Source organism: Prinia subflava, chromosome 17 (genome assembly GCF_021018805.1).
Source record: "Prinia subflava isolate CZ2003 ecotype Zambia chromosome 17, Cam_Psub_1.2, whole genome shotgun sequence".
In the NCBI taxonomy this organism is placed as follows: Eukaryota; Metazoa; Chordata; class Aves; order Passeriformes; family Cisticolidae; genus Prinia; species Prinia subflava.
In genome coordinates this window covers 15988337-16014774 of record NC_086263.1, presented here as the reverse complement: position 1 = coordinate 16014774, position 26438 = coordinate 15988337, and the positions used below count along the sequence as shown (strand labels likewise).

Below are 26438 nucleotides of genomic sequence, written 5' to 3'. Positions count from 1 at the left end.
AGGCACCAGGCGTTCCTGCCCCACGGCACCTCTGGTCTCACCCCTGGACAGGGACACAGCTCCCCAGGAGACACTGCCATCGCCACCCAGCTGCAGAGCTTCTCCTCCCAGATCCTCAGTCCTGTGTTCTAATCCGTTTTCATCACTTATTCCCCAGGGCATTGTGGCACTGAGGGAAACACAGGCCTTTTCCGTGCCACCACCAAACTCAGAATCTCATCAAAGAATGAAATCAGGTCGGTTTGACAGGACCTACTTCTGCTCAGCTATGCTGATAGGCATGAATTTATATTCCCAGGCTCTAATTCTCCCATTAACTGAATTTTGCAGTGATTTTTCCACCTATTTGCCCAGGATTAATGTCAGGCTAATTGGATGCAGTTGTCTGAACCATCTCACTCACTCTGCTGTCTCAGTATAAGTTCTCCTCCCACCAGACACGAGGCTCCAGCTCTTTAGGACCAAGAGGGAAGCTCCAAGGGGAGCTGTGTCTGACCCTGGTTGAAACCTCTCTCTTAGGCTGTCCAGGATCCTGCAGCAGCACCCAGCACTGAGCCTGCCACACGCCCAGCACCCACCCCAGCTCACACCCTCAGCCTGGCACAGCTCAGACCTGGCACATTTCCCTTCGTCCTCACCATCCTCTGCTCAGCATGAGCGGAGCAGAAGGCAATGCTGCCAGAGTTAAATGGGGCAGGGAAGGAGGGGGCACCAAGTGCCTGCAGCCACACTGATGGAGCATTCTCTGAAAATCCCCTGTGACCACAGGATCCCAGCCAGAGGCACGTCCTGCACCACACACGGGACGTGGCTGCCTGCTTGGGGTCACCCCAGACTCGCCCCCGGGGGACAGCCATGGGGACAGCCGTGTCCCCCACAGCCTCAAGGACAGACACATCCCCCGTGGCGTAACTGGCACGTGTGGCACAGCCCACCCTACTGCTCTGCACACCACAGTCCTGGAGGGCTTGCAGAGCTGCTGCTTTCCTTGTGCTTTTTTTTTCCAACTTGAAACCTTCTCCTTTAGCATTTAACAGATAATTTGCGTCTTACAGATTAATTTTTTAAAAACGTTTTTAATGAAGGTTCTTGGCTGCACACATACCTGCGTGTGCCACCCGTTCTGGCTCACACCATATAAACCACTGCTACTTGTGGAAAAGCTAATTAAAGGTAATCATGAAAACCTCGTTAGTCCTCATTTACATAAGTTACACAGAGAAATTTCCTAACCTTTGATCCTGGCCATCACAGCCCATGAGACCTCTCTGCACACTTAGTTCAAAGGCAGAAGCACATCTCCATCCCTGCACAAGCCACCCCCTGAGCTCTGCCCACAGCCACAGGAGGAGAGCCGGGTGCAGCTGCAGCGCTCTGGGCTGGCACATGCCACGTGCATGGCCAGGGGAGTGTGTCCTGCAGCACAGGCACACGTGCATCACGCTGTCAGCATTCCTGCCTGCCCTGAGCATGCCCTGCCTGCCCGGCGTGACAGCACATCCTGGAGTACACAGGACCTGACCCTGCCCTGGCATCCCTCGTCCCAAGAGGTGTCACCTCTGTCACCCCCTCCTGACATGAGGCTTTGCCCCGGCCCCAACCCAACTGTCCAGCAGCAGGAGCAGCACTGCTGGGGAGAGAAAAGACAAAAAAAACTCCCCTGGGGAGCACCAAGTTCCTGTTCCCTGCACATTTCCATCATCTCCAGCACCAGCCTCATCATCACCTCAATAATCTGTGGTGGTGGCTACATTGGGGCTCAGCACAGCAACTGGTGACAGTGACAGTCACATTGCCAAGGTGCCCACAAGCCACCATGTGCCAGCAGAGCTCCCTCACACCCAGCAGACCCATGGCCTCACACTCCAGGTACTGCAGCAGTGCAATTAGGACCTGTCATACCATAAAAATATTGGAGCACTAAATGTATAAGATAAAACTCCCTCTGCTATTAAAGTAGCTCACATCCTGGAAATCTGAGCAGTGAGCAGTACAATTTCACCCAGTGATAGGACTGGATTAAATTCTCTCCACAAAAGCCTCTCATTGTATGAAAAAGGCCATTAGCAACCCTCGGAATCAATCGGGCCGGGCCGCGGGGCTGCAGCGCCCGGCCCAGCCGGCACTGCCGGGAGCACCGATCGGCCCGGGCTCCTGCAGGAGGGCGCTGAAGCCCGGGCTGGTGCCGTCCTGCTGCCAGCGCCGGCAGCTGCCTGGGAGGAACAACCCACGAGCTCAGGGAAGTCTTCCCAGCTGCCAGCCAGAGCTGCCAGGCACATGCCGGGGTGATGGAGCGCTGTCAGATTAGAGCAGGACTGCGGGGCTCTTCTCATCCTTCTCCCCACTGTCTCTGGAGCTGTTCAGCTCTTTTCACTGCAAACAGGGCTGGGAGCTTTTCCCCTCAGCCTCTGCAAGTGGCCACTAGAGCCCTCCGCTCCAGGAGCCGGTCTGGGAGCTCTGGGGCCACGGGGCACCGCCTTGAGACGGCATTTCCATTGATCCTCCCCAGGGTAATCCACACCCCACAACAAACAGACGCAACACACAAGTGAGAAGGAAAAGTTCCCTGGGTTTAAAAAACACTCAGTAAGAGCAAGTGAGGGCAATACATTATTTAAAGGCTTTTCCAAGGGAAAAAAAAATAATTTCAGCTTAGTTAGCTTTTTAGGACATCCTAGCGGAGAGCAGGGAGCGCAGCGCTGCGGGCAGAGGGGCGGCACTGGAGCGGGCGATGCACGGAGCCGAGGGGCAGCGGGGCCGGGCGGCTCCGGACACAGCCCGGGGGGACGCGGGTGCCCCGCAGGCTGCCAGGGACTCGGGAACGCGGCGGGGATGGAGAGTGCGGCACACCAGGCGCCGTGGAGCGGGCACGCTGATGAATTAGGTGTCAGTGGGTTTAATCCAGAGTCGTTAGCCACGCTGAACGTTCGCATATCATTTGTTAAACTAATGGATCGCTGGAGGTCATTCGGTAATAAGAAAGGGAGAGGAGGGTTATTAGTTTGTATCAGACATTAATTGGCTAAAATCGATTGCTTGTTTGGTGCCTGCAGAGCTGTCGGGGTGTTTCCCCGCGGTGCCCGGCCCGGGTCCTGCCGAGGGCCCCGGGGCAGGCAGCAGCCCCTCCCCGGGGCAGCGCCGGCAGCGGCGCACCCGCAGCTCCCCTCTCGTCCCAGCCCTCCGAGCTCCCCCGGCTCCCCCAGCTGTGGCACGGAGCAGCAGAAAGGAGCTGGGAACCACTCAGGTGATGTCACATCTATCTAACAAGTTTCCAAATGAAAACTAGCATTTGGACTTACTGCGTTCAGGCACAAAATTTGATTACATTTTTCTACAGCTGTAAATCTGCTTTCCTTTCTGCAACATTATTATTAAAGCCGGTATTGAATTGGTGGTGTGATACGTAAAATTTCAATCCTGGCTTTGACATTCCAGGAAGTTAAAAACCAATTACAGTGTGTGCTTTGCCTCAGGACAGAATGAATCATTGAACACAGCCACTTCACCGAGAGAAATTAAAGGCTGAAGCAGCAACATGGGGAAGGTATTACGTTAAAAATCAAAGGTCAATTAAAGAAAAACTGAGTCTATTTTATTTTTAATATTTTGCTTACATTTTCATTCCTTTCTGATGAACAAGGAGCCAAATAAACCTGCACTTGTATTTATTTGCCATGTAATAAATCCAGGCTGAAGCTGGTTTCAGGAGCTGAGAGGAAACATTGAGGTGATAAAAACTCCCAATAACAGCATTAATCTCACAGTAACGAAGCCAGCACAGCAACAGGGCAGCACCTGCCCTCCCTGCAGTGGTTGCTGCCCCCACAGCAGAGCAAAGGGTACCCAGGGGACAACGTCCCATCACCGTCCTCTGAGCCCACAGGGCTTCCTTGGCCCAAGCTTGGCTGTGCACACTGGGACGGGCAGCACCAACTGCAAAAGGTGTGAAAGGGTCCAAGGCAGCCCCGTGGAGTCCGGAGAGCTTCGTGTCCCACAGCCGGCACCTTGCCGGGGACTGTGGAGCCCGCCGGGATGCACGGGGTGGGGAAGCACCGTCCCGGTGGCACGACCGGCCCCACCACACAAATCATTCCCACATGAGTGAAGCACCCGCAATCTGCCTCCCTGAGACCTGCAGAGGCGATGTCACAGCCCGGGAGCCCATCCGGCACCGCCAGGAGCCACCAGCGAGCTCCTCCCGAGCAGGCGTGGCAGGAGCTCCGATTCCATGGGCAGGACCGGCGCCGCCCGGCCAAGGGCAGGGATGTCCCGGTGTCCCCAGAGCAGCCAGCGGGGCACCGGGCTATCTCCAGGCTGGGGTAGGAGGTGCTAACCCTTCCTGGAACACAGATCTCTTGTACTTGCCTTGCTCGGCAGCAGCCTGTCAGCGCAGATGCCTTCAACAAGGGCTCTAATAGATAATCCACACCTTGAAATGCAGTCTATCATCTGCTCGTTACCCTCAATAGATCATTCGCAAAATATTAAAATGCTTAAAGACTGTCACAGGGCCCCCGGGAATCGCTTTGCAATGCGCACACTCTGCCCGCCACGGGAGCAAAGGGATTCCCGGGAGCACGGCTTTATTTACAGTCTGGAGCACAGCGCTGTGCAGGCGCTGGGCGAGCCCCCCCGGCCCCGCTGCCGCTGCAGCGACGATGTGACCCAGCTCTGGAAGCTCATTAAGGCTGTTAGGAAATGCACCCGTCCTCCAGGGAGCCGGTTCCGCAAGATTAAAAACGGGAGCGTTCTGCGGAGCACTCACATCCACACGGAGTGCGAGCCACAGGGAGACAGCGAGCTAATGCATTCCCAGACAATTTAGACTCATTTCAATAAAACCACAATTAGGCAGCAGCAAGTGGCGGGGAGAGCAGCTGGTACAGCACCAGGACACCCAGCACAACACGCCCCGGCGCTGCGTGACACAGACAGCGCCGTGTGCCCGTCTGCAGGCTGCGAGCAAGGGGAGCTCAGAGCTCCTCCCGGCCGGAGCTGGGCTCTGAGCGCCACGGACCTCCGAATCCCAGGGACCTGCTCCCCAGGGACCCCACGGCCCCAAACCCGCTGGTGTGTTCTTTACCCCGAACACACCAGCGGGGTAAAGACCTCTAGGTCTGGGAATCCACAACCCGCCTCCATCCACAAAGCCAGCAGCATCCATCACCAGAGGAGAGCCCCGCAGGGGCCTGGGGGAGCTGGAGCAAGGAGGACACGGGAAAGAGCTGGGGGGGTTGCTCAGCACCGGAGCCCTCCAGTCCCAGCAGGCTCCTGCCACCCGCAGCCCCAGCCCAGCCTGCTGCCTCCAGCTCCTGTCACCCACAGCAGTGAGACCAAGCTCCCTGCAGGAGGGGACATATTATGGACCCAGGTCCTGTGGGGTCAGGGGATCCCAGCCAGATCCTCAACCACCATGGGAAGGGGCACAGGAGATGAGAAAGGAGAACCCCCATCTCCAGAAGCCCCTCAGGCCTCTCCTGCCCACGAGGGGCCCAGCCCAAGAAGCTTCTAATGGTCACCTTCCCCTGACAGCCCCTGTGCCCCTGACTGGGGACCCACTGTCAAGTGGTAAATCCACCTTGGAATCAGCTGGAGGCTGATGTCACCATTTCTTATTAAAAGCTTGGTTTTTGCTCTACGATGGACTAGTTTTATGTTCCCATAAATTGCCAACAGTTAGCCAGATCCCCACAGAGCAGGATCGATACCTGGCCGAGGGGAAAAAGTGCTGAGGAAGGAAAAGCAATACTCCAATTAGAGCAAAATTTAGGAGTCCAGGGGTAGGGGTGACAGTGCCTAATGTGTTACGATTTATTCACAGCCTCCCAAAGCTTGGGGTTTGCTCTGGTTCCCAGAGGCAGGCAGGTATCCCACCAGGCAGCAGCAGGGAGTCACACATTCACTCTGTGCACCCTCAGTAACCACTCCCAGTGGTTTGGCATCTCCAGCCAAACACAGGGTGTTCTTGGCTCCTCTGATTCATCCTTCAGCAGGGGAGCTCCACTGGTGGCCCCTGAGCTGGCAGCAGCCACCCTACAGCACATGGGACAGGTGACAGCCAGTGACCAAGGGAACACCTGGTACACCCCACCCGTGCTCCTCAGGGACAGCCCCCTCCCCAGGGTATCAGAAACCTGTGCCCAGCTCTGCAGTAGTCTAATCCCAGTTAAACACAGCACAATCCCAGCCTAGGAGCGACATCTGGGAGCCCCAACCCTGTGCTCCCCTCCTGACCCCACTCCAAGCCTTGCCCTGCCCTCCCATGCACCAAGTGCCTGCCACGGACCCTCAGAAAGGGGGAGGCAACAGAATTGATCTCTCGGAGATCAAAGTTCCCAAGTATTTTCCACGGACCTCTCACCCCCTTCCCAGGTGGGCTGGAGGATGGCAGTGGGCTCTGTTAAATCCTGTGGCCAGAAAAACCCAGATGGATTGCAGAAATGTTGGCAAATATAATAAACACAAGTACATTAACTCTAATTCTGCAAAGCCTTTGGCTATATTAATCTCTCTTTAATGTAATCACCTATAAATAAATGATGACCCCATGATTTAATATGACATCTGCCACCCCCATTTCTACACAAGATGTGAAGCAGTGCCTCTGGTACATGGCAGGGGTGGGACTTGTGTGCGTGACTGACCAGTGCCCAGGGGCTGAGCTGCAGCTCACCATTCCCAGCAGGATGGATGGAAACACAGACCAAGGCTCCATGGCAGGGCCTGGCAGGGGCCATGCATCCCCCAAGGCCCTTGTGGGCAAGGGGCGATGCAGCACAGCTGCTGATAAACAAACGCACATCACCATTTCTGTAACCACCACCAGGCAAGGAGAGATAGGACAACCCATCTGGAGACTCGGGGAACAAGGGGGCTTCACTGACAACTCTTCCACTTAGGTGAGCACCAAAGGGGCATGGGGCACACACTGATAATGCTGCTCACCTGTGCAACAGTGCCTCCCTGCAAAAATACGCACGGAAGGAGAGAGAAAAAGAACCCTTGAGAATCAAAAATTGTTTTGAAAGGTGAGTTTGTGAAGCCCAGCCCAGCCCCTGATGCACTGATCTGAGGGCTCACTGGAGCAGGAGGATCCCAGTCCACACTGGAAAGGCCCCCAGGCACGGGGGACACACCATCTTCCAGCCTTCTGCCCAGAAGACACCTGGGGCTGCCAAAGCCTTTTGTGCCCCGTTTGCCCTGGGACTGGGCAGCAAGCAGGGGCTGGTGCCTGCAGCTGGGGCAGCTCTCCCAGTCTAGGGGTGGGTCACATGGAAACAATCCACCAAGGACAGAGGTTTTCCAGTCACAACACAGAGGCAGCAGCCTGTCCTCCTTCTGCCTTGCTCCATCCTCATCCTCGCTGGGCTGAGACAGGAGGCAGCAGGAGCAGCCCATCCACACTCCCATCTGGCAGCCACACTCTCCTCTGTCTGGAGCCACTGCTGCACACCCTGCTAAAGGAAAATAGTCTTTAATTAGGACAGAGCTGGAAGAGCTTCACGCCTCCAGCGTCTGGTGATGGCAGAAGCCCCTCAGGCCACCCCTGCCCTCAATACCTTGGCCATGTTGTAGGATGGGGTGGGCTGAGGGTCTCCTGGAGGTGTGGGGATCTGGCTGGGGGTCTCCTGGCCCCAAATGCCATAGGACCTGGGTCCATGTGTCTCTCCTGTCTGGAGCTTGGCCTCACTGCTGTGGGTGGCAGAGCAGGGGACTGCTCTGGTGCTGAGAAGGGGGGCTGAGCCCTGACACGAGGCATGGATGGATGGACAGGGAAGACTCTCACCTCTGCCTGAGAAGATGTGAGCCCTCAGACTCCAAAGAGGAACCAGATCACATCCCCCTGTCCTGGGGCTCACAGTCCAAACTCACCAGCACTCGGCTCTGGTGCAGGTCCCACACCCACTCTCAGGACCGTGGCCGAGCAGCGCAGACCTGGCGTGAGGGTCTGTGGAGAGAGAAGCATCAGGAACAGCAGGGGAAGGAGGAGCCCGTGCCCCCCTCCCCAGCACGCAGCCAGGCCTCTGGGTTTGCTTTCCCCACAGGAACCCTGGGGCACAAGGGAAGCTCCCAAGCCCGGGCCCAGGGCAGGAACACAGCAAGGCTGAAGCCTGCAGCCTGGAAAAACGCTCACTCAGGCAAGATGCCTAGTAATAAATTTATTGTATTTTATTACATAGTCCCCTTTTTGCACTTAATTCCAATTCCTCATATTCAAACTCTTCTTTCTGAAAGAAAATGATTTTTAACATAAAAATATAAATTCTGCATATTAAAAGTGCATACACCTCGAATAATAAAACATACAAATAAATAATAAAAGGCATTGACACAGTCTCATGCAGTTGTCCTCAAATAATTTAAAATTTATGGTACAATGCTCAACCCCAAGTAGACAGCCTGCTTTCCAATTACTGTACAGGTCAAAAACATTAAAATACAGAGGAGAATATCAAAGGTGTGGGAAAGCCCCACGTCCCTGTACCAGATACAGTGATGTGACATGCAGTTTGAGAACTGTAGATACTCCAGTGTAAAATCTGACATCGTGTCCAGAAGAGAAACTGCATTTGCAACAGGACTTAAAATTCAATTTTAACCAATGGTGAGGCACAGGTGGTGAGCAAATCTGTACAAATTCATACTTGGAAGGCCACAGGACAACAATGGAGCCCCTCATGGCCTGGATTCCCTTGTGTTACCCTACCCAAGGCAATGTAGCACCTCCAGAGGGGTTATTGCACTCACAAATGCCACGAGCCTGAGGCCGGCGCTGCGGGGCTGAGTCAGCCGGGACTGGTGGTGACACTTAGTTTTAATCTGTGTCTTTTAAAAAACACCATTTGCAGATAAATTGAGTGCTATCACCTTTAAAAAAATAGAGTCCCTAAGCCTCTAGATCTAACACAGACATTGTGCAAGTCTTCAGGTGCTTTTCTTTTACAAAATAAAGCTTTTAATAGTAACTGCTTTACGATGCTTTTGTTGAGAAAACCATGTAGGACTTTCATCTCACCACAGATTAAAACTAAATTTCAGTTCCCTCCACAGGTATCATTAGATACTGCCAAATTCTTTTGGATTAGTAGGCAAATGACAAAGATTCAAAAAAACCCAAACCAAACTAAAATTTAAAAAAACCAACACCCAACAGTAAAATTATTTGGAATGTTGTTTCCAAACCCTCTCCATGACCAAGAGGAGGGCACCACAGCTGCGGGGCCAAGACCCAGGAGGAGTTCTGGGACCTGCACGAAGCCCAGGCCAGCCCTCGCAGGGTGCCCTGGCCATGGGGCACACACGCTGCCCTGTGTCCAAGAGGACACAGCTCAAACCCCGGCACCACAGGGTCCTGGAGCACGGACAGGCAGCCCAGCTGCTCCCCCAGAAAGGCAGGCAAAGCCCCAAGACCAGTCTGGGCAGCAGGAGGCCAGCTGGGAAGCGCTCCCCTCACAAGGACACTCACACAGCTCCGTGTGCCCGCACGGCCCCAGGCGCTGCCTGCCCCTCCTCACAGCCCCCTGACAGTACATGCAATGGCAGGCTACAGCCCTGAGCAGGTTGCCCCGCAAACAAAAGGAAAAACAACACAAAACAGAAATCAGTTTGTTCTCACTTCCCTGCTCCAATCCCTCTAACCTTACATTACGCTCCAGCCTTGTCAGTAACGCAGAATCCTGCAAAGGAAAGAGCCCAAGATGTGCAAAGGAAGCAGGAACCCAGGGACATGCTCCTGTGCCAGCAGCAGCTGCGCCGCGGCAGCAGCAGAGGCTGCGAGCGGTGCTCCGGGGCGGCTCCAGGGCCGAGCACGGCCACGGCCGGGCGAGAGGCCTGCATAGTTAGTAGGGACATGCATCGGGGACAGCACGGCCATGCAAGCTGCCTCACACTGAGGAAAGTGGCTGGTCATGCTCAAGTTTCAGCTTCAGAAAGCAAAACCCCTGCAGCAACAGCGGATGAGGGCACTTGCAGTGGGAGAAGTGCAATTAAGCTGCTAGCTTTCTATCCTAAGCATCTTGTTTTTATTAATCCATATTTGATAAGTCTGAAAGGGTTAACAATTTACACACCCAAAGTGAGACACAAGTTACAAAGAACTGCAGGCACCAAATTGTCTATCAAATGTGATTAATACAAATAAAAGGTGCCTCTTCAATACACGTCATTGAAAATGTGCTTATAACTTGACTACTACTAAACACTATCCAAAAGACAGAGCCCAAAAAGGGTAAAAAAAAGTCTCTAGGTGACTCCTGTAGGAACTGAGCACTGGAATGAAGGCGCTGCTCTCCTGCGCCCAGCGGGCCAATTCCAGGAGCAGGAGCAAGTGGCAGACTGGGACGTGGGGTGAAACAAGTCATGCTCCAGGTGACTCCAACCCAAAGCCAACTGGAAACGCTGCCTGAACATCTGCTTTGCCTTGGAGCTCACCTGTTTGGGAGCACTGCTGGGCCTCCCCCTCCCCAGGCACTTCCCATCACCGTGAGGCACACCTGTGCTTCCAAGAGCTTGGCAGGAGGGTCCCAGACCCCGCCATCCCAACACAGGCTGGGCAGGACACACCTGGCAGCAGCTGCTCCCATCACACTCAGATGCCCATGAGACTTGCAGGCCCTACATGCCACCACCCAGGGGAGGTGCAGGTCCCTGGGCAGCAGCAGCCTCTGGGAGATGGCAGAGCCCACCTCCCCTACAACCATGAGTGCTTCTGATGCCAACAGGAACTTTCAGACATGACCATGGACATGCAGCTGCTCCAGAACAGCCTCAAGCCATTGCTGCTTGAAGGATCCATATGCAAAGCCACAGTGGTGTTGGCATCTAGGACTTGGCAGATCCCTCTCTCGAGTGCTCCCTGGTACCATGCCACATCCTGGCAGCTGGACAACACAATACCATGGACAGGAGTTCCTACACATGAAAGGGACATGAGAAATCTGCTTTAAAGCAAGGAGAGAAGACTGATGACTTTTCCCCAAAACCCTTTAAGTAGAGCCTGTAATAACCTACATTCCATTTCAGAAACATTTATCTAGTTCATTGATGGAGTCATGACTATAACAGCAACAAGGCTTTGACTCACACTCCCAGTGAACAGCATTTCCCAGACCCACACCCTTGAACCCTCTCCTGTGCAAGGAAGCTCATTTACTACTGCAGGTGTGTGACACCAGCGAGCAGAGGAGTGACACGAGTGGCTGCTCCCAAGGGCCCTGATGCAGAGCAGACACAGACACGGAGCAGGGGCTGCACTCCCCACAGACTGCACGCACGCTTTGACCTTTTGCCTGGTGTGTGCCTCATGTCCCACATGAACTCTGGTTCCCCCTGGAAAGTCAAAGCACTTTGCCTGAGGACACCCCAAGCCAAGCCCTCCTGAGCACAAAACCCACCAGAGGAGCAGCATCCCACCTGCTCAGAGACAAGGGTAGTGTCAGGGCAGCCCCTCCTGCCTACTCACACTCTGCAGAGCCAGGAGCCAGCTAGGAGCCTGAGCTGCCATTCCAGAGGGACAGAGAAATCCAGTCTGGCAGCATAAAGAGAGCAGACAGTGCTGGAGCCGGCAGCAATTAGCATCAGGAATTATGGAGAAAGTGCAGAAAGAGAGTGAGACTGGCATCTCATGGGATTGCAGAGGTTCAACTACTTTTATCAGCTGCTGGAATACCAGGACCTCCATCTCCCTTCTACTCTAATGAGAGCTCCAAGGACCATTGTCTTGCTCCAGACACAAACATTGAACTGGTGTTCAGCTGAAACATGGGTTTGGACATGGCTTCAAATTCCTTTCAGTCAGGCATGCAGCACAGGAGCAAAACCACCTCAAAACCCAGCTTCCAGTTTAAACTCCTTCAATGAGTGATGACATGAAAAAAAAAGTCATTTGATAAAAATAACCTTTCACAAATGTCCATGGCAAAATGCACAGAGAGTAGTTCTGTCTTTTATAAGAGCCCAAACCAAGTCAGCATAAGCCATCAGAATTACATTCTTGCTAGAAGAGTTGTTACAAGAGAAGAGCCAACACAGTGTAAGACCTTAATACAGATAAAACCTTAAACAAATACTTCAACATCAACATTTCAGGGAGTAATTTAAGTACTGCAATGTGAAGCAAGTCTTATCTGCTCTGCTGGATATAACAGAAAATAATCCAAGAATAATCCAAGTCATACATTTCAGAAGCAAGCAATGCAATCTTTGCTTCTTGTTGCTGCGATAAATGAGACTGAAACAATGCCTGGGGGAGGGAATGCATTGAGGGGACAGTTATGTTCGGGTTGGAACAGTCAGGGCATCACATGTGCAGGCTGTGGGCACTGCTGGGGCACGTGGAGGGGATGCAGCAGGACATCACCAGGACACTGCAAGGGTTCCATCGCAGGCGGGCTCATCCCCACACACTGACCCCAGCTCGATGGCACACCCAGCTCAGCCCCACACACACTCCCAGGGGACAGCTCCCCTCACCCTTCCCTCCCAAGCTTGCTGCAGGTGTGTGGTGAGCAGAGGACTGATCATGGAGCAGCAAGGTGCCCAGCAGACCTGAGGGACAAGGCCGCCTGCAGGGCAGGCAGCACCTCAGCAAGGGAGGTGACACCGTCCAGTTTGTTATGCTGATGGGACAGAGCACACGTGTCCCTGTCCCCAGGCTATGCCCAGAGAAGCTCTGCTATTGAACTGGACAGGCACAGACCTCGCTCAGCAGAGAGCGTGCCCAGCACATTGCCCAGCTCATGACAAGCTGTGGACATAAAGGATATGCAGCACATCAATAAAAACTCATGGAATTTTAAAGAAAAGATTACACCACATATTTGTAAAAGGATTTAGAAATCCACCTTAACAGGAACTTTAGAGAACTTGAGGAATCTCCCCTGTAAGAAGGGCGTGTAAACAAAGACATCAGTAGATGTGGTGTTTTGACCCTGATGGAGGCTGTCATCCAAACAAGAAGGGGAGCCTTCCACTGAGGGACATGTGGCAGCCAGACCCATGGGGACAGGACAAGCATGCCAAAGGGAAGAACATACAGCGCTCTGGAGAACAGGAAAACTGCTCTAGAGGTTTGTACAGCCCCTCCAACCCACACAAAGGGCGCTGCCAAAGCATGCTCAGAGAGGGCAGGACGACACTTGATCTAAACGTCACCCCTAGAGATAATGGAGGCTTAATTACACCACTATGATAAGGGTCTGAGCACATTAGGAAATGCTTCCCAGGAGTTTGAACAGGGGCATCCTGACAGCATCACGGCCATCCAGGTGTGTAGACATAACTCTCCCATGGCACTGCTTCCACAGGACAAGCTGGCCAGCAGCTGCTGCCCAGGGACTTCTTCTGTTGTTCAGCACAGCATTTCAGAAGAAAGTAGTTAAACAGGACAGGGTAGAGGTTGCCTAAGGTATGGACAAAGCAAAACTCTTCATGACACAGCAACAAAAACTGCAGGTTACATTTCAAACTTCTTGGTCGGAATGCAAAACTTAAATCTATTACACAGACGCGCACAGAGACACACAGGTACCTTTCTGTCCGTCACTAATGCTAGTCCCTCCTATACTGGCTGAGTATATACCTGAGAAACAACATTAGTGTTGAAATATTGCCCTTTAGAAAGCTTGAAAATGGAGGGGAGCAGGGAGAGAGAGTTGAGAGCAGAAAGAAGCGACAGTCTTTCCAGTTTCCTTCGCATTCTCCACAGCTCAAAACAAGGCCATACACCAGTGTGGACACAGCCCACTCAGAACAAGACCAAAGGAATATCAGTTCACAGCTCTACAAAGCACACTAGTGTCAGTACAACTGGGGTTCAGTCCCAACCCTCAAATCTGAAGAAAGTTGTTGCACTTTCGACAGAGACTCCTGTACAAGTGCTATGGGACAGCTGCATTCATGTTCAACAATGACTCCAGCTGGGCTACTTGCACCAGTGCTGGCTGCCTGTGGCTATTTGGTTTGATGGCAGAATCAAAGGCGCTTTAACAACTCGCAGTTAACTTCTCCTCAAAACATACATTAGGCACATGAACAAAAAAACAAGAGCTCAGAATAAATTAGCTTTTCAGCAGAAGAAAAGACACCTGGATTGCAGCATTTCACTGAGGTTCCAGAGAAGGCCGTACAGACACCTGCATGCTGGAAGGTAATTTTTTCAGCGGCTTGTCAGCAGACTGCTTGCCACTGGAAGGAGGAGACTGGACTCCGGGATCTAGCTGGGAAGACTTGGACTTGCGACTGGATAGCAGAGAATGTTTGTTAGATGTGGCATCTTTTGAGACAAGTTTTTCTTTTGTAGTAATGTTGGCATTGGTTTGAGAGGCTGGTGGGACACCACCTTTCTCTGGTTTGTCCTCTAGCACATTTTTACTGCCTGACTTGGAACTGACACTCCCTGTCTTTTTTGAAAGCATTGTTGTCTTCCCCAGGTCTGCCGACCTCCGTGTCTCCTTCTGCCTTAAGGCTGATTTAAAGAAAGACAAACCCTTCTCTTCTGACTTGCTGTCCCTCTTCAACCCAGAGCGTGCCCCAACGTTTGGGGACCGCAGGTTGGCCATGGAGGAGCTGCGCACGTGCTTGCTGTCCACAGCCCTGCTGTCGCTCCTGGAGTGGCTGATCCGCGGCGAGCTCGTCCTGGAGCTGCTGGTAACGCTCGTCTTATCCGACCCCAGGCTCACCTTGGAGCCCTCCCTGCTGAGGCTGCGGTCCGAAGTCCGGCTCTTCCCAGAGGAAGGGCCCTTAGTCAATGAGCCTGATGGGGTTTTCTTGGCAGCTGTGGAAGATGGAGAAGAACCTGACTTCTGCTTCTGTTGAGCTGATGGGACAGATGCCTCCAGGGGCTTTGTGCTGTGCTCCTTCCTAGCCTGAGTGGGAGCAGGAGACCCGTGTCGCCCGCTGACCCTGGAAGAGTCTGTCTTACTCCTAGACCGGGAAGCTTTCTGAGAACTCTTCAGCGGAGGAGAAGAGTGAGAGACTTTGGTCTCTTGGGTAGCTAAGACTGTCCTTCCCTTCCTCAAACTTTTATCTGGCTCAGAAGCTCCTTTGGAGCTCTGACCCTTTTTAGGGGTGTCATGTGCCTTCTCTGCAGCCAGTCCTGTCCCAGCTGGGGCTTTCACCTCCTTCACTGGGGAGCTGTCCACAGAATCACTCTGATCAACAAAGGCGATTTGATTGTTGTTATCAAAAGGGTCCAGAGCAGGGTGACTCCTGTCTGGCTGCACAGAGCTTTTACCATACCCATCTGAAAGGTCTGAGCTAGATGTCCTTACAACGGACTCTTCCCTGAACGCCCCTTCCATGACAGCCAAGGGGGCTCTGCAAGCTGTCCTGTGCTCTCGCCGACCGCTGTCACAGGGCTCCAAGTAGCTGCTAGAGAGATTCCTCAGGCTGCCAAAGCATGAAGTGGAGACTTTATCATCAGCAGCTTCCCCAATCTTCTCCAGAGTGGAAGCAGAAGTATGCACTGGGGAATCTCCAGAGAAGCGTGATGGGGAGTTGGAGCGGAACTGCAGTTTTGCAGAGAGCGACCACGAGGGCCTGACACCATTTTCACTCACTGCCAGTGGGCTGGTGACAGAGGATCTGGATGACAAGCTCTGACGTTGGACACTCCTTACAAATGGTCGAGTTGAAAATCCTCCTGCAGAGAAAGCAAGTGACAGTGTCAATGGGAAAGCCAAGGCTGCAGCTGGATTATCCCACCCATCCACATTTCCCTACGAGAGCCAAGCAGCCCACCCACATCACATAATGTCTCTCTCCATGCAGGTTGCAGGCACAGCTTCTTGTACAAAAGCTGAATGAAGAATCCAACAACTGTTATTTGCTAGGGTTAACCCAGGAGTAACTCTCTGAAGCCTCTAACTGATAACTCAGATTCTTCTCTCATCCCTGAACAGCAGATCAAACACAAGGTTTGCACCTCAAAAGTCCTTGAAACTGGCAAGATCACCAGCTAGGATTATGATTCTATATTAAAGAATATTTCCCAGAGCATTCTGTGAAAGACAAAGTAGGATTCATACCTCTGGATCAAGTGATGTAGTTGCATTTAGAAACACAGATGTAAGTATTTTAGAAGTGTGACTTCCATAGCCAGACCTGGCAGCTGTCACAGCACTGCTGCAGGGGCATCTCCACACCAGCCTCCAGCTCTGACTGACCCATGAAGCTCCACATTCTCAGAAGTTACAAGGCAATGTATGGAGGAACCAGGCAAAGCCAGGAACTGAACAGTAACTTGCATACATGAGTGAATTTGCATCTCCCTCCCTCCCGGGGACCATCCAGCAGCACAGTAGCAGGCAATTAGTGCCTATGCTAAATCTGTCAGCACTGTGTCAGCCACCCTGCAAAGGTGATGCAGTGAGACCCAGAGAGAACACAAGCACAAGAAGTTCCTGACTGAGAGGTTTTGTTGATGGTGTTTGCTTTCTTTGAAAGGCTCCTTAAGGTTCCTGCCCTGTTCTCCTCCAGCCTTTCATATGAGACAGAAGCCCACCTGTGCTCCTACCAAGCCAGCTCTTGCCTCTCTCAGCTGCTGGAGTAACCGTCCCATACAACCACAGATTTTGCAGCTGTTTCAGTCAGGACCTTGCAGCAGAAAGAAAGGGCCCAGTTCCCCCCGGCAGTGATACACACCATCGTCTTCGCTGCGTTCCCCGGTCAGCTCCACGGACTCCGAGAGCGAGGCGAGGGAGGTGCGGCGCGAGGAGGCGGCGGAGGCGACGCTGGGCTGCTTGCTGCCCGGGAGCCGGCTGACCCAGTGCTCGCACAGCGACGAGCTCGTGGAGCCTGCGGGACCGCACGTGTCAGCAGCAGCACCCGCGCAGCCCCGGCAGGCGGGGAGGCAGCACTGCTGCACTGCACTGCTGTGCTCACTGCACCTGAGCCCAGAGCTGGCCCTCACGGCCCTAGCATCCGGACACTGCCGAGGGAATGGGGCTTTACTCTCAAGGAGCATTCATGGTCAGAACTGCACTTGTCCCAGTGTGCTGTGAATACCACCATGGAGGCAGTGGTGGCATTTCAGCTGCCACTCCAGCACCACAGAAATCTCTTTTTTTCTGGGGCAGGTCACCCAGCCTGCACCTGCCCACAGCTCACCCTGGATTCCATCAACACATGTACTCCTGGTGCCTCATTGGGACAGAGTGCTGCCACAGGGAAGGAGTGAGTCACGATCTGATGTTCTGCACAAGGGCAGCTCTGAGCAGTCACCTGTGGGGGCATAGGGGCTCCCCCCACCTCCGCAGCCTTCCTGCCAAAACTGCCTTAGCAGAAGAGGTGGAAAGTTCCCACGGCCTCTGGCACACAGCCACAGACTCAGACAACCCTTGCTGAGTTCTGGGACACAAGAGTGGGGGGCTAAGCAGAGCTGGATAGAAAATTCTCCAGAAGGACAAATCCATGAAAGACAACTTAGAGCCTCCCCTGGGCAGCGGCAGCAGGGCTTACCTGCCACCGAGCTGTTGGCAGACCACGAGGGGATCGCTGTGCGTCGCTGGTAGAACAAGATATAAGCGGTTGGCTTGCAGACTTCACTTTCAGAAAGTTGCTGAACTTCACTGTCATCGAAGCAGTACCACTGGCCATCAACAGAATTCTTGCAATATGCTAAGAAATAATACATTACTGTAAGACTCCCTCCCTGCTACTGTTCTCAGGTTTGCTGTATGATATTTAACATAACCTTATCTGCTATGATGGACTCGGAGGACAATGCGAGGAACAGATTTATTCTTGCATCATCTTCCAGTCTGACCAGCAAGATGGAAGCCTGAGGCTGCCAGAACACAATAAACAGCTGACATTTCAGGACTTTCTTTGTCCAACATTACTGCTCAGAACAGAACATCATTTGGGGTGGCTCCATTCACTTCACCTTCTATAACTTGCAACACTGCTCCCATCTGTGACTCCCGTTCTGACTCCATACAGAAACATAACCAATTTCTTTGTGAAAGGCTCCACCACAGATAGCATAGCAGGACACTTGCCTGTATAGTGTCCCCCTTGCATGGTGCCATGGTGGTTGCAGACAGCATACAGGTCATAGATGTAGTCCTCAGGATCTCTGCCGAGGCCATAAGGTTTCCTCCAAGGTGACCAGTGCGAGGGCAGGCTCCAGCTGCTCTGGCTGCGTTTCACAACGTGAGGAGTCATGTCCAAGCCACTCAAGGGAAATTTAACCATGTTCTGAAGTTTCATCCTTCGGTCTCCTTCCTGTGTAGAGAGAAGAGCATGAGCTGCAGGGCCAAGGCCACCATGCCTGGGAAAGCCCCAGTGAGGAACCCATGGGGCAGAATGGCTGTGTCTAAAGAGGGGAGTCTACTCACATCACTCAGCAGTCCTCCAGCAACACTACAGGCACCCTTACCTGTCTAAACCTTTTGAGATGTATGATGAGAACATCAGGTAAGGTCCAGAGGCTCAGTGTGATGCTACCCTGCTGCAGCTGCTTACAGTGTGGGCATCGCCATGCATCATCTGGGGCAAGCTACAAGAAATAGGCAGGAGTGGGCATTGGTTTTCAAATTCCAAGGCAGCTTGCACCACATCACTGTTCCTCTGCTGCCCTAAGCTCAGTGCAGATACTGACCCCTCTGCCTTATCTCCCTCCTGCATTTATAAGCTCACTGGAAATGCAGGGTTCCCACTGATGCTTTTCAGAGTGACAAACAAAGTAATGTGTGCCTCATTCAGGGGCACTTCCTGCTGCAAGGCAGAATTCAGCCAGTGCTGCTGTGCAGAGGACCTTTTTGCACCTTATAAACGCCAGTGCCTTGAAGTGGAGAACAAGGAAAAGGAAAAACCAAGGCAAAAAGCAAGCAGGCTTGGCAGCCTGAAAAGTATTCTCACAAGAAAACCAACAGTAGAAAAAAAAACAGGGGAGAAAAAAGCAGAAAAAAATTAGAAGAGAAAGAGGAAAGGTGTACTTTGGATGTCCCCTCTAACACCTCACTGCCCTCTGGGAACCCTCCTCCTCTATAGTCCCAGCAGCACAGAGTTACACACTGAAGACTCTGCCTGTCCCCCAAGCCTCCCTCCACAGCCCAGTGCTCAGAGAACTCAGAAGCCACAGAGATTTAAGCTGTCAAACAACTCTTCCCCCATCTCTGAAAAAACCAACAAGAGAGGCTTCAAATTATTAGAGCTCAGTCCTGGGTGCAAAGACTACCTCCAGACAAGCCCTTTGTACAGCACATCAGAGACTGCCAAAGGAATTCAGATGGCTTCCATGTGCCAGGCAAGGGCCAGGTCAGAGCCCTCTCTAGCCTGCCTGTGGTACACCTCCACTCCTGTCTCTTCAGCCTCACACAACGAGCAGAGCCAGAGCAGGGGAGCAGCCACGTTCCTGCAGAACTCAGCTCAGTGGTCACTGTGCTGCTGTTCAAAGGGTTGCACTCAGTGGGGCTGCCTAAGCCCAGCTCTGCTCAAGCTTGGGAACACACAATAGTTCCAGAACACTCCCATGAAGCCACATTGTCCTAATCCTTTAGAATATTTATAATATTTCAGAAGAAAATTGCCAAAGAGAAGACTAAGTTCTTGTACCAACATCTGGGCAGCAAAGAACCCAGCAGCAGGACCTCCCACAGTCTTCTCACTGCAGAGGAGCTCCATTACCAGCACAGATAACTAGTCTTGAGCTACAAGTCTAGTCTCCTGTCACAAGGAATCAATGTTTGCAGAAAAGAGCTGCTCTGGAGTGAGGGAGTTCCTGTGGCATGTGAACAAGCCAGAGTACACAGTCTGTATCTACCTGTTCCTCTTTGGTGTACAGTTGGAAACACTGAGATAAAGTGCAGATCTGAGGTTGATGATGAAGCTCTCTCTGCTGGCGGACGCTTTCAGAGTCTGGAATATATTCCTCTTCTGTATTCACAAACAAGCTGCATCAGGGAGACACCACATTTACCAGCACATTCCCTGGCTCCCCAGGCTGTCCCTGCAGACAGGGGCTGGGCACAGGTGGAGTTCGAGTGTTCTCATGTTTGCTGAAGGATGCACAGTTCACACAAGCAAGCTGCAAGCAGCGACTGTGAGGTGAACACAGTTTAAGGTTTTTTACTTCATACTTACTAATCTTTAGTTTCTTTGTCCCACTCTACCACTAATTTCACATGAGCGGTTCCCCCCTGTCCGCATGACTTCAATGCCCTGCAGAGAGGAGCAGACATAAGTCAGACCGTCTTTCAATCCAAAGTCTACATCATCTTCTACATGCATGTAATTTCTCTCCACAAGCCCTTCATCATCCTTCGTCCACTCCCACAGATCGAGTTTGCAAAGGAGTAAAAGGAATTCACACAACAAAACACTTGGCAAAGCTGGTAAACAGCTTCACCCAAGTATGCGAGTTCTGTAAGGCAACATACACCTGTTACAGAACAGGCATTTACCAACATTTCAAAGAATAACAGGCACAAGAATAAAATAAAAACAGTGGGAGTAATATTTTCATTCTGTTCTCTGTTTCCAGGGAGGACAGACTCCAGATGGCATGACACACAACAGGCATTTTCTCACAGCTTCCTGAGGATGCTCCCTCATTTCCCTGCTCCTCGGGCCTCTGCAGTCCATTCCACACCAGGACTGTTCATTTCTGCACGGTTGACACTGAGTTCCCAGCTCCACACCTGTCTCCACTCCTGGGAAGCACCCAGCACCCGACGCCAGCTCACCTTTCCACTGTTGGGTGGCAGAGGGGTCGCTCCTCCTGAGGTAGCAAGTATGTTATGCCCACAACACTGACCACTCGCAAGCTGAATGGGCAAACCTAGAACAGGACAGAGAACACCTCAGTGGCTCCAACCCAACCTGCCCACGTGCAAACTGCTCTCAGCACTGGCTGACAAAGACTTTACTCTGGAACACGTTTGACATGAGAATGCAAAGGTACAAGGTCTCAAATATGCCTGTGCCAATGAGCTGACAGAGGGCTGAGGTACAGCAATGGAACCTGTGCATCCAACAGCCCCTCTCTGGTGACCAGGGAGGACATTTGTCTCACCTGCAAGCAGGCTGCAGGCCGCAGGAAATACTGCATCTTCTCCAGTATTTCCTTCTGCAGAATATCCCAAGCAATTGTTTTTTCCAAGTGCAACACAAAGGGCAAGCCAAACCTATGGGAAGGAGAAGCATTTGAAGAACAATTAAAAGATTATCTCGTTCAGCAATCGGAACCCCAAACTACATGGGAGAACTTCATGTGAAGTTTTGTGAAGCTTCAGAGGCTGACACAGTTCTCAGGCTCCAGCTGATACAAATGCCTTTGCCATGGTTGTTTCTCACATCTCTCCCTCCCCTCATTTTCACTCCAATTTAAAATTCCCACCCATAACAGGATCTGGTCAAATATGCTGCTCTCAAACCAGACAAAGGTGGTGTATCCCAACGGGGCTGCATTTGTTCCTTTACAATAATGCAATACCTGAAGTTCACCAAAATTAAAAATATTTTGCTTCACACATTAATGCTTTTTGATCAACATGTTCTTTAGCACCTGATATGAGCTAGGGGTGCAAGCTGCTGCCCCTTCACTTGGAGCCTATACTACAGGAGAGTAAAATCCAGGTCAGTTTAGGAAGCAGCCAGAAGAGTAACTCCAACCATGCTCCTGCCAGTCACCTTTTGCTCTGCTGTCCAATGCACGCTCTGTTACACACCAGCAAGACAATCTTGTCATTTGCTGCTAGTTTAGGACAGGACTGTTCCAGTTTTCCAGACTTCACTGTTCCTTGAGAGTAAGCTATTGTTCGGGAGTGCTCAGTGCCACATTTCAAGTTATTCAGGTTATTGTTCACATGTTTTCCTGAAAAATTAGAAGAAAGGAAACATTTCATTACTTCACTTGCCTTTAGTGCCCTGATGCCCTCCTCAAGAAGCCCTCCTTGGGCTACAGAGGAGCAGGTCAGTATGAAATCAGGAGCATTTTCAACACTTGTACAAAGGCTTCAAAGAGCAACTACTTTTCACAGTGACTGTTTCTTTAGAGAAGGACATTACATGCAAGTGCTCCCCATCTGATTTTTCACAGCAGGTTGTACCAGCACTCTCAGCTTTTACTGCCCACAAGAAAATCCAAAGTGCAGGAACCCAACTTGTTATTTTCAATAATAAAATTTGTCTTTGATTACTCTCCATCTGCCCAGGACACCATGATTCCCTTTCACTGAGGGGACATGCAGAGGCCAAGGAGTTAGAGCTTGGAAAGAGAAAGTGTTTGTTCATTCCTGAGACTGTTTATTCATCACTAGCAATCTGATTTTAAATAACACAATTTCACTGGCTTCATCTGGTCCCTAGCAGGTCTTTAAATTAAGCCTGACAAGAGATTTCACATTAAGCCAGCCTGGCCTGTAGCATCTGCCCTGAGAAGAAGCAGAAAAGAGTGTACAACACTGCTTGATAACCTCCCAGCTGACAACACTATTAAATCTTCTGGAATGAGTCTGGACAAAGTCAGAGCTGAAATCAATACACCAGAACAGCAACAGCTTGTGGGACTCATTCTTTTCCCACACAAACCTCCCTCACTAGTCACCTGAGGTGGGCATTAAGCGGAGTTATTGACTCACCTCTCTGACTGAGGATGCCCTCGGGCCTGAAGATCTCTGGGGTCTCAAAGGCAAAAATGCAGTCGCTCTCGTGGATGGTGTCCAAGTCGTCAGTGTCACAGAAGGAGCGATGGAACCCGTCGTAGTACATCTCTGTCAGCACGATCTGCAGGCAGCAGGAGCAAACCAGAACCCATCAAACCACCCGCAGGGTCAGCTCAGTGCCTGTCCCTCAGCTGGCATTTTCCTGCCAAGGGATGGCACTCCTCAAGACATCCTGTCATCAACCAGGAGCTAGGAACAGGGAAAGGGACAGTCATAACTGAGAAGCTAGGGTAAAAGCAACATATGGAAAGGTTTTGGTGCAATTCAACAGCTTTCCTGAAGCACTTCCTACAGAGGAACTTGTCGTAGGTGCCCAGTGGTTGTCTCATTGCCAGCATGCACAGATTACCATGGGGTCAGGCAGGTCTGCACACTCCACTGAGGGCTATTCCAACAGCATTAGGATTCAAACAGGGAAAAGCATAATCCAGATTTCCACCACTACCTTGCTTCCCTGTTCAACCATGGGCAGCAAATTTTGATTCCTACATATCCAACAAGGGACAAAAGCCCCCAGTCTCCCTCCCGCTGCAGGGAAGGCATGCAGGTGAGCAGCCCAGCCCATTACCTGCTCCAGGGGTATCTTGGTTTCCGAGGAGACAGCCTCCCGCAGCCTGGCCACTGTTCCGGAGATGGGCACGGCCACCCCGATGCGCATGCAGTGCGAGCACTTGCCCTGGTACACCACGGTGACGTACAGCGGCCTGTGGGGAGCACGGCAGCACTGCTGGGCTGGGCACCTCTGGGCGCTGCCCAGAGCAGCCTCAGCCCAGCCTGGGCACCTCTGGGCGCTGCCCGGAGCAGCCTCAGCCCAGCCTGGGCACCTCTGGGCGCTGCCCGGAGCAGCCTCAGCCCAGCCTGGGCACCTCTGGGCGCTGCCCGGAGCAGCCTCAGCCCAGCCTGGGCACCTCTGGGCGCTGCCCGGAGCAGCCTCAGCCCAGCCTGGGCACCTCTGGGCGCTGCCCGGAGCAGCCTCAGCCCGGCCTGGGCATATCCAGGCTGCCCACCAGGTGCAGGGCCTTCCTGTCTGCATTTACCTCACACTGGAGTTGCGCTCAGCTGCAGCCAAACAAGGCTGTTTGATTTACAGACTCCTTTCTTACTACGTGGCCTGGTGTTGCTCCCACAACAGAAGATCTTAAAAAAGGCCCACAAAATTAAAACCAAAACTGTCTATGAGAAGGCATTCAGTTCTCCTACAGGGATCCTGTAAGGAATCTTAGGGCAGTCAGGATAAGACAGCACCTTGAAGTGCTTGGAGAGCTGCTACTGGGAACAGGCAGCCTCTCAGCCCTCAGTCCTGCCCCCAACAGCAGCCAGCAGCACTACTGGGGAGAGAAGAGAGAGGGGACACCTTCCCTGGGCCCACTCAGCCTCCACTCCGTGGTGAAGCAGAGATTTCCAAAGCAAATGTAACAGAGCAGTGTTTAATCTGCCCTATCATTACTCTGTGCCATTGCTTCTGGAACCTACACAAGTTTTCTGGATGCAAACACCAGGCGAAGGAGTTTATTTATACCACAGGTAGTTTTGCTGTGCATCTCCATCTTCACTTTGAAAACTTTATCTGGATTTTTTTCCTCCCCAGAAGCTTTTTTCTTTATTTGCATCAGCTGTCTTTCAAAAAAGTAAAACATTTTGCAGGAAAGATTTTAACTTCAATTTTTGAAATTGGACCGATCAGTGAGGCTCTTCTAAAAAAACAGTGTGTTTTATCGTTTTCCCTTTTTACTTCTAAAATTATATAAATCAAGTGGAAAGCAAAATATTTTAGTTATGGGAAGCACAGACTTTTCCTCCCAAAATTAATTCTATAGGAAGGATAGGTCTTTCTGAAACAAGTAAAAGGCTAAATTTTCCATTTTACCTGCAAAGCAAGATATTCAATCCCCATGCAGTCCTATCTATCTTTTTTTAAGACTTATCAGGAATTTTGCAGGTATTGTCTTCCTGCTGCAGCAACCAAGCAACATGACCTGCATGGAGAGAGCCAACGCCAGGCTCAGGACGGCTCGTACCGAGTGTGGGGCAGAGGGATCGGCAGCGAGATGCACAGGAAGGGGTCAAACGTGTTGCTCTGCTTCTGGCAATGAGGGCACGTCAGGGAGGACCTGGGACAAACATGGATAACAGGGCACAATTACACCTCGCTTCACTGAGAATGTATAAACCACTCCATCCCATATCCACCAACAGCAGATCCAATGGGAAACCCCGGAAGGGTTTTATCTTTGGAGAGAGGTGGAGTGACGGGACAGGGACAGAGACAGCCAGCACTGGCATGCACACAGCTCTTATGCTGGAAAAACTCCAGACAAGAGTCCACTCTCCTCTAAAACTCCATTCTCATTCAGAATTGATCTGAACCTTACAATGGCTTTGTGTCTTAGACCAGGCTTAAGGCTTCTCTTTTGCAAAGGAAAAGCTGGCACATACTGGGGAGAAAGCTCAGCAATTATCATTCTTACAGCAGTACAGGTACAAGCCATCAAGGAACACTGGTGATTCAGCTGTTCTCTTCCAATAGCTCTGAAATTAGAAAGCGCTCTTCACAGAAAGTAGGGAAACGCAAGGGAAAGCCCTGAAGGGACAGTGATAACTTTAGCTCAGGATTCCCCAGGGCCAGATGACAAGCACTCTGCACACACTGGGGATCCCTGACTCCCAGGCACCTCTAGATCCTGCCATGGGCTCTTCCCTCTGACAGTCAGGATCAGCCCCAGAGCACCAGGCTTTCCTGAGCCTTTGCTCATGAAGCACTGACTCACTTTCAGGATGCACAGAAATAGGTGTAGTGGTTTATACTGCAGATTTATACAGAATATGCCAAATCTGAAGCAGTGAAATTCTCTCTTTCCTCTAGAGTAAGGTCTTAGTCCAGCAGCAATTCAAAAACAGGTGTTAACACAATGACACCAGTCTCAACTGTACTGCGAGCTAGTGTCAGTTTAGAATTACACTGGGGTCACTCATACATTCAACAAATTTACAAAATATCATACCTGTACTGGGCTTGGAAAAGTTCCTGCACGAAAGTGCTACTGATGGGAAAGGCTGGGCCCTCAAGCAGCACATCATCCTCCAGCGGCGGCTAAAAGAGAGGAACAAACCCTTGAGGCACAGCCAGGTGTGGGGGCTGCAGCAAGCAGGTGGCTCCAGAATGCCAATTAAATTGCCTTCCTTAGCCAAACTCTGCCCCAAGGGATGGGCATGCAGGAAGGTGAGGTGGGCAGGGCAGCCCAGGGAAGGGCACGGGGCTATTGCAGAGCCACTCAAACAGGACTGTCCCAGGGAGCACTTGCCAGGGATTAGTGGGACAGCTGGTGGCATTCCCAGGGCAGAAACAAACATTATTTTAACTTTTGTTCCATCTGAACTACTGAAGTTGAGAGGCCAACGGGGAGAACTACTTTAAAAGGAAAGCCTGGGTGCAGAGTTAGACTCCCAATTGTCTCCCAGCATATCCCTTACCTTGAGTGGAGGCATGCCACCAGAGTTCACCACGTTGTTCAAATCCTCGTGGACTCTGTCGAGGAGCCAAAGCAGGAACTCCTGGGCATCGTGCTGGGCGTTCCCACGGTACTGCATCGCGTTCTTGGACACGATGTTCTGCAGAGAGAAGAGACAGTGCAGCAACAGCTAATGCAGGCCCGAGGCATTCCATCACACCTAGCCCTGCCTCACAGCATCTGACACTGCTGCCCTCATGAAATCTTCTGTTTCTTTAAGCTGAAGCAAAACAAGATAATGCCCACGCACTCTGTCTTGTTC

General features: G+C 51.9%; 1 protein-coding gene across 5 annotated transcripts in view; it reads right to left on the bottom strand.

The window, feature by feature from the left end:
* Window positions 1–3570: 3570 nt before the first annotated feature.
* The window catches only part of USP31 (ubiquitin specific peptidase 31), a 32917-nt gene continuing 10049 nt past the window's right edge, over window positions 3571–26438 (bottom strand). Inside the window, exons 2-19 of one of the 5 annotated variants that reach the window (XR_010082550.1) lie at window positions 26139–26276; window positions 25670–25758; window positions 24686–24778; window positions 23236–23371; window positions 22584–22728; window positions 21634–21817; window positions 21017–21128; window positions 20688–20782; window positions 20086–20163; window positions 19766–19895; window positions 18380–18499; window positions 18000–18225; window positions 17458–17616; window positions 16642–16794; window positions 14085–15640; window positions 7873–7948; window positions 7560–7792; window positions 3571–7457 (exon numbers count right to left, since the gene is read on the bottom strand). Coding sequence is in view for 1 of the 5 variants with exons in the window: in XM_063414510.1 (XP_063270580.1) it covers window positions 14100–15640; window positions 16642–16794; window positions 17458–17616; window positions 18000–18225; window positions 18380–18499; window positions 19766–19895; window positions 20086–20163; window positions 20688–20782; window positions 21017–21128; window positions 21634–21817; window positions 22584–22728; window positions 23236–23371; window positions 24686–24778; window positions 25670–25758; window positions 26139–26276 (3399 nt within the window). In the remaining 4 variants the exon portion in view is untranslated. Of the gene's footprint in view, window positions 7458–7559; window positions 7793–7872; window positions 7949–8144; window positions 15641–16641; window positions 16795–17457; window positions 17617–17999; window positions 18226–18379; window positions 18500–19765; window positions 19896–20085; window positions 20164–20687; window positions 20783–21016; window positions 21129–21633; window positions 21818–22583; window positions 22729–23235; window positions 23372–24685; window positions 24779–25669; window positions 25759–26138; window positions 26277–26438 lie in introns of those variants that run through there. The other 4 variants (XR_010082551.1, XR_010082549.1, XR_010082552.1 and 1 more) reach the window with 4 other exon arrangements.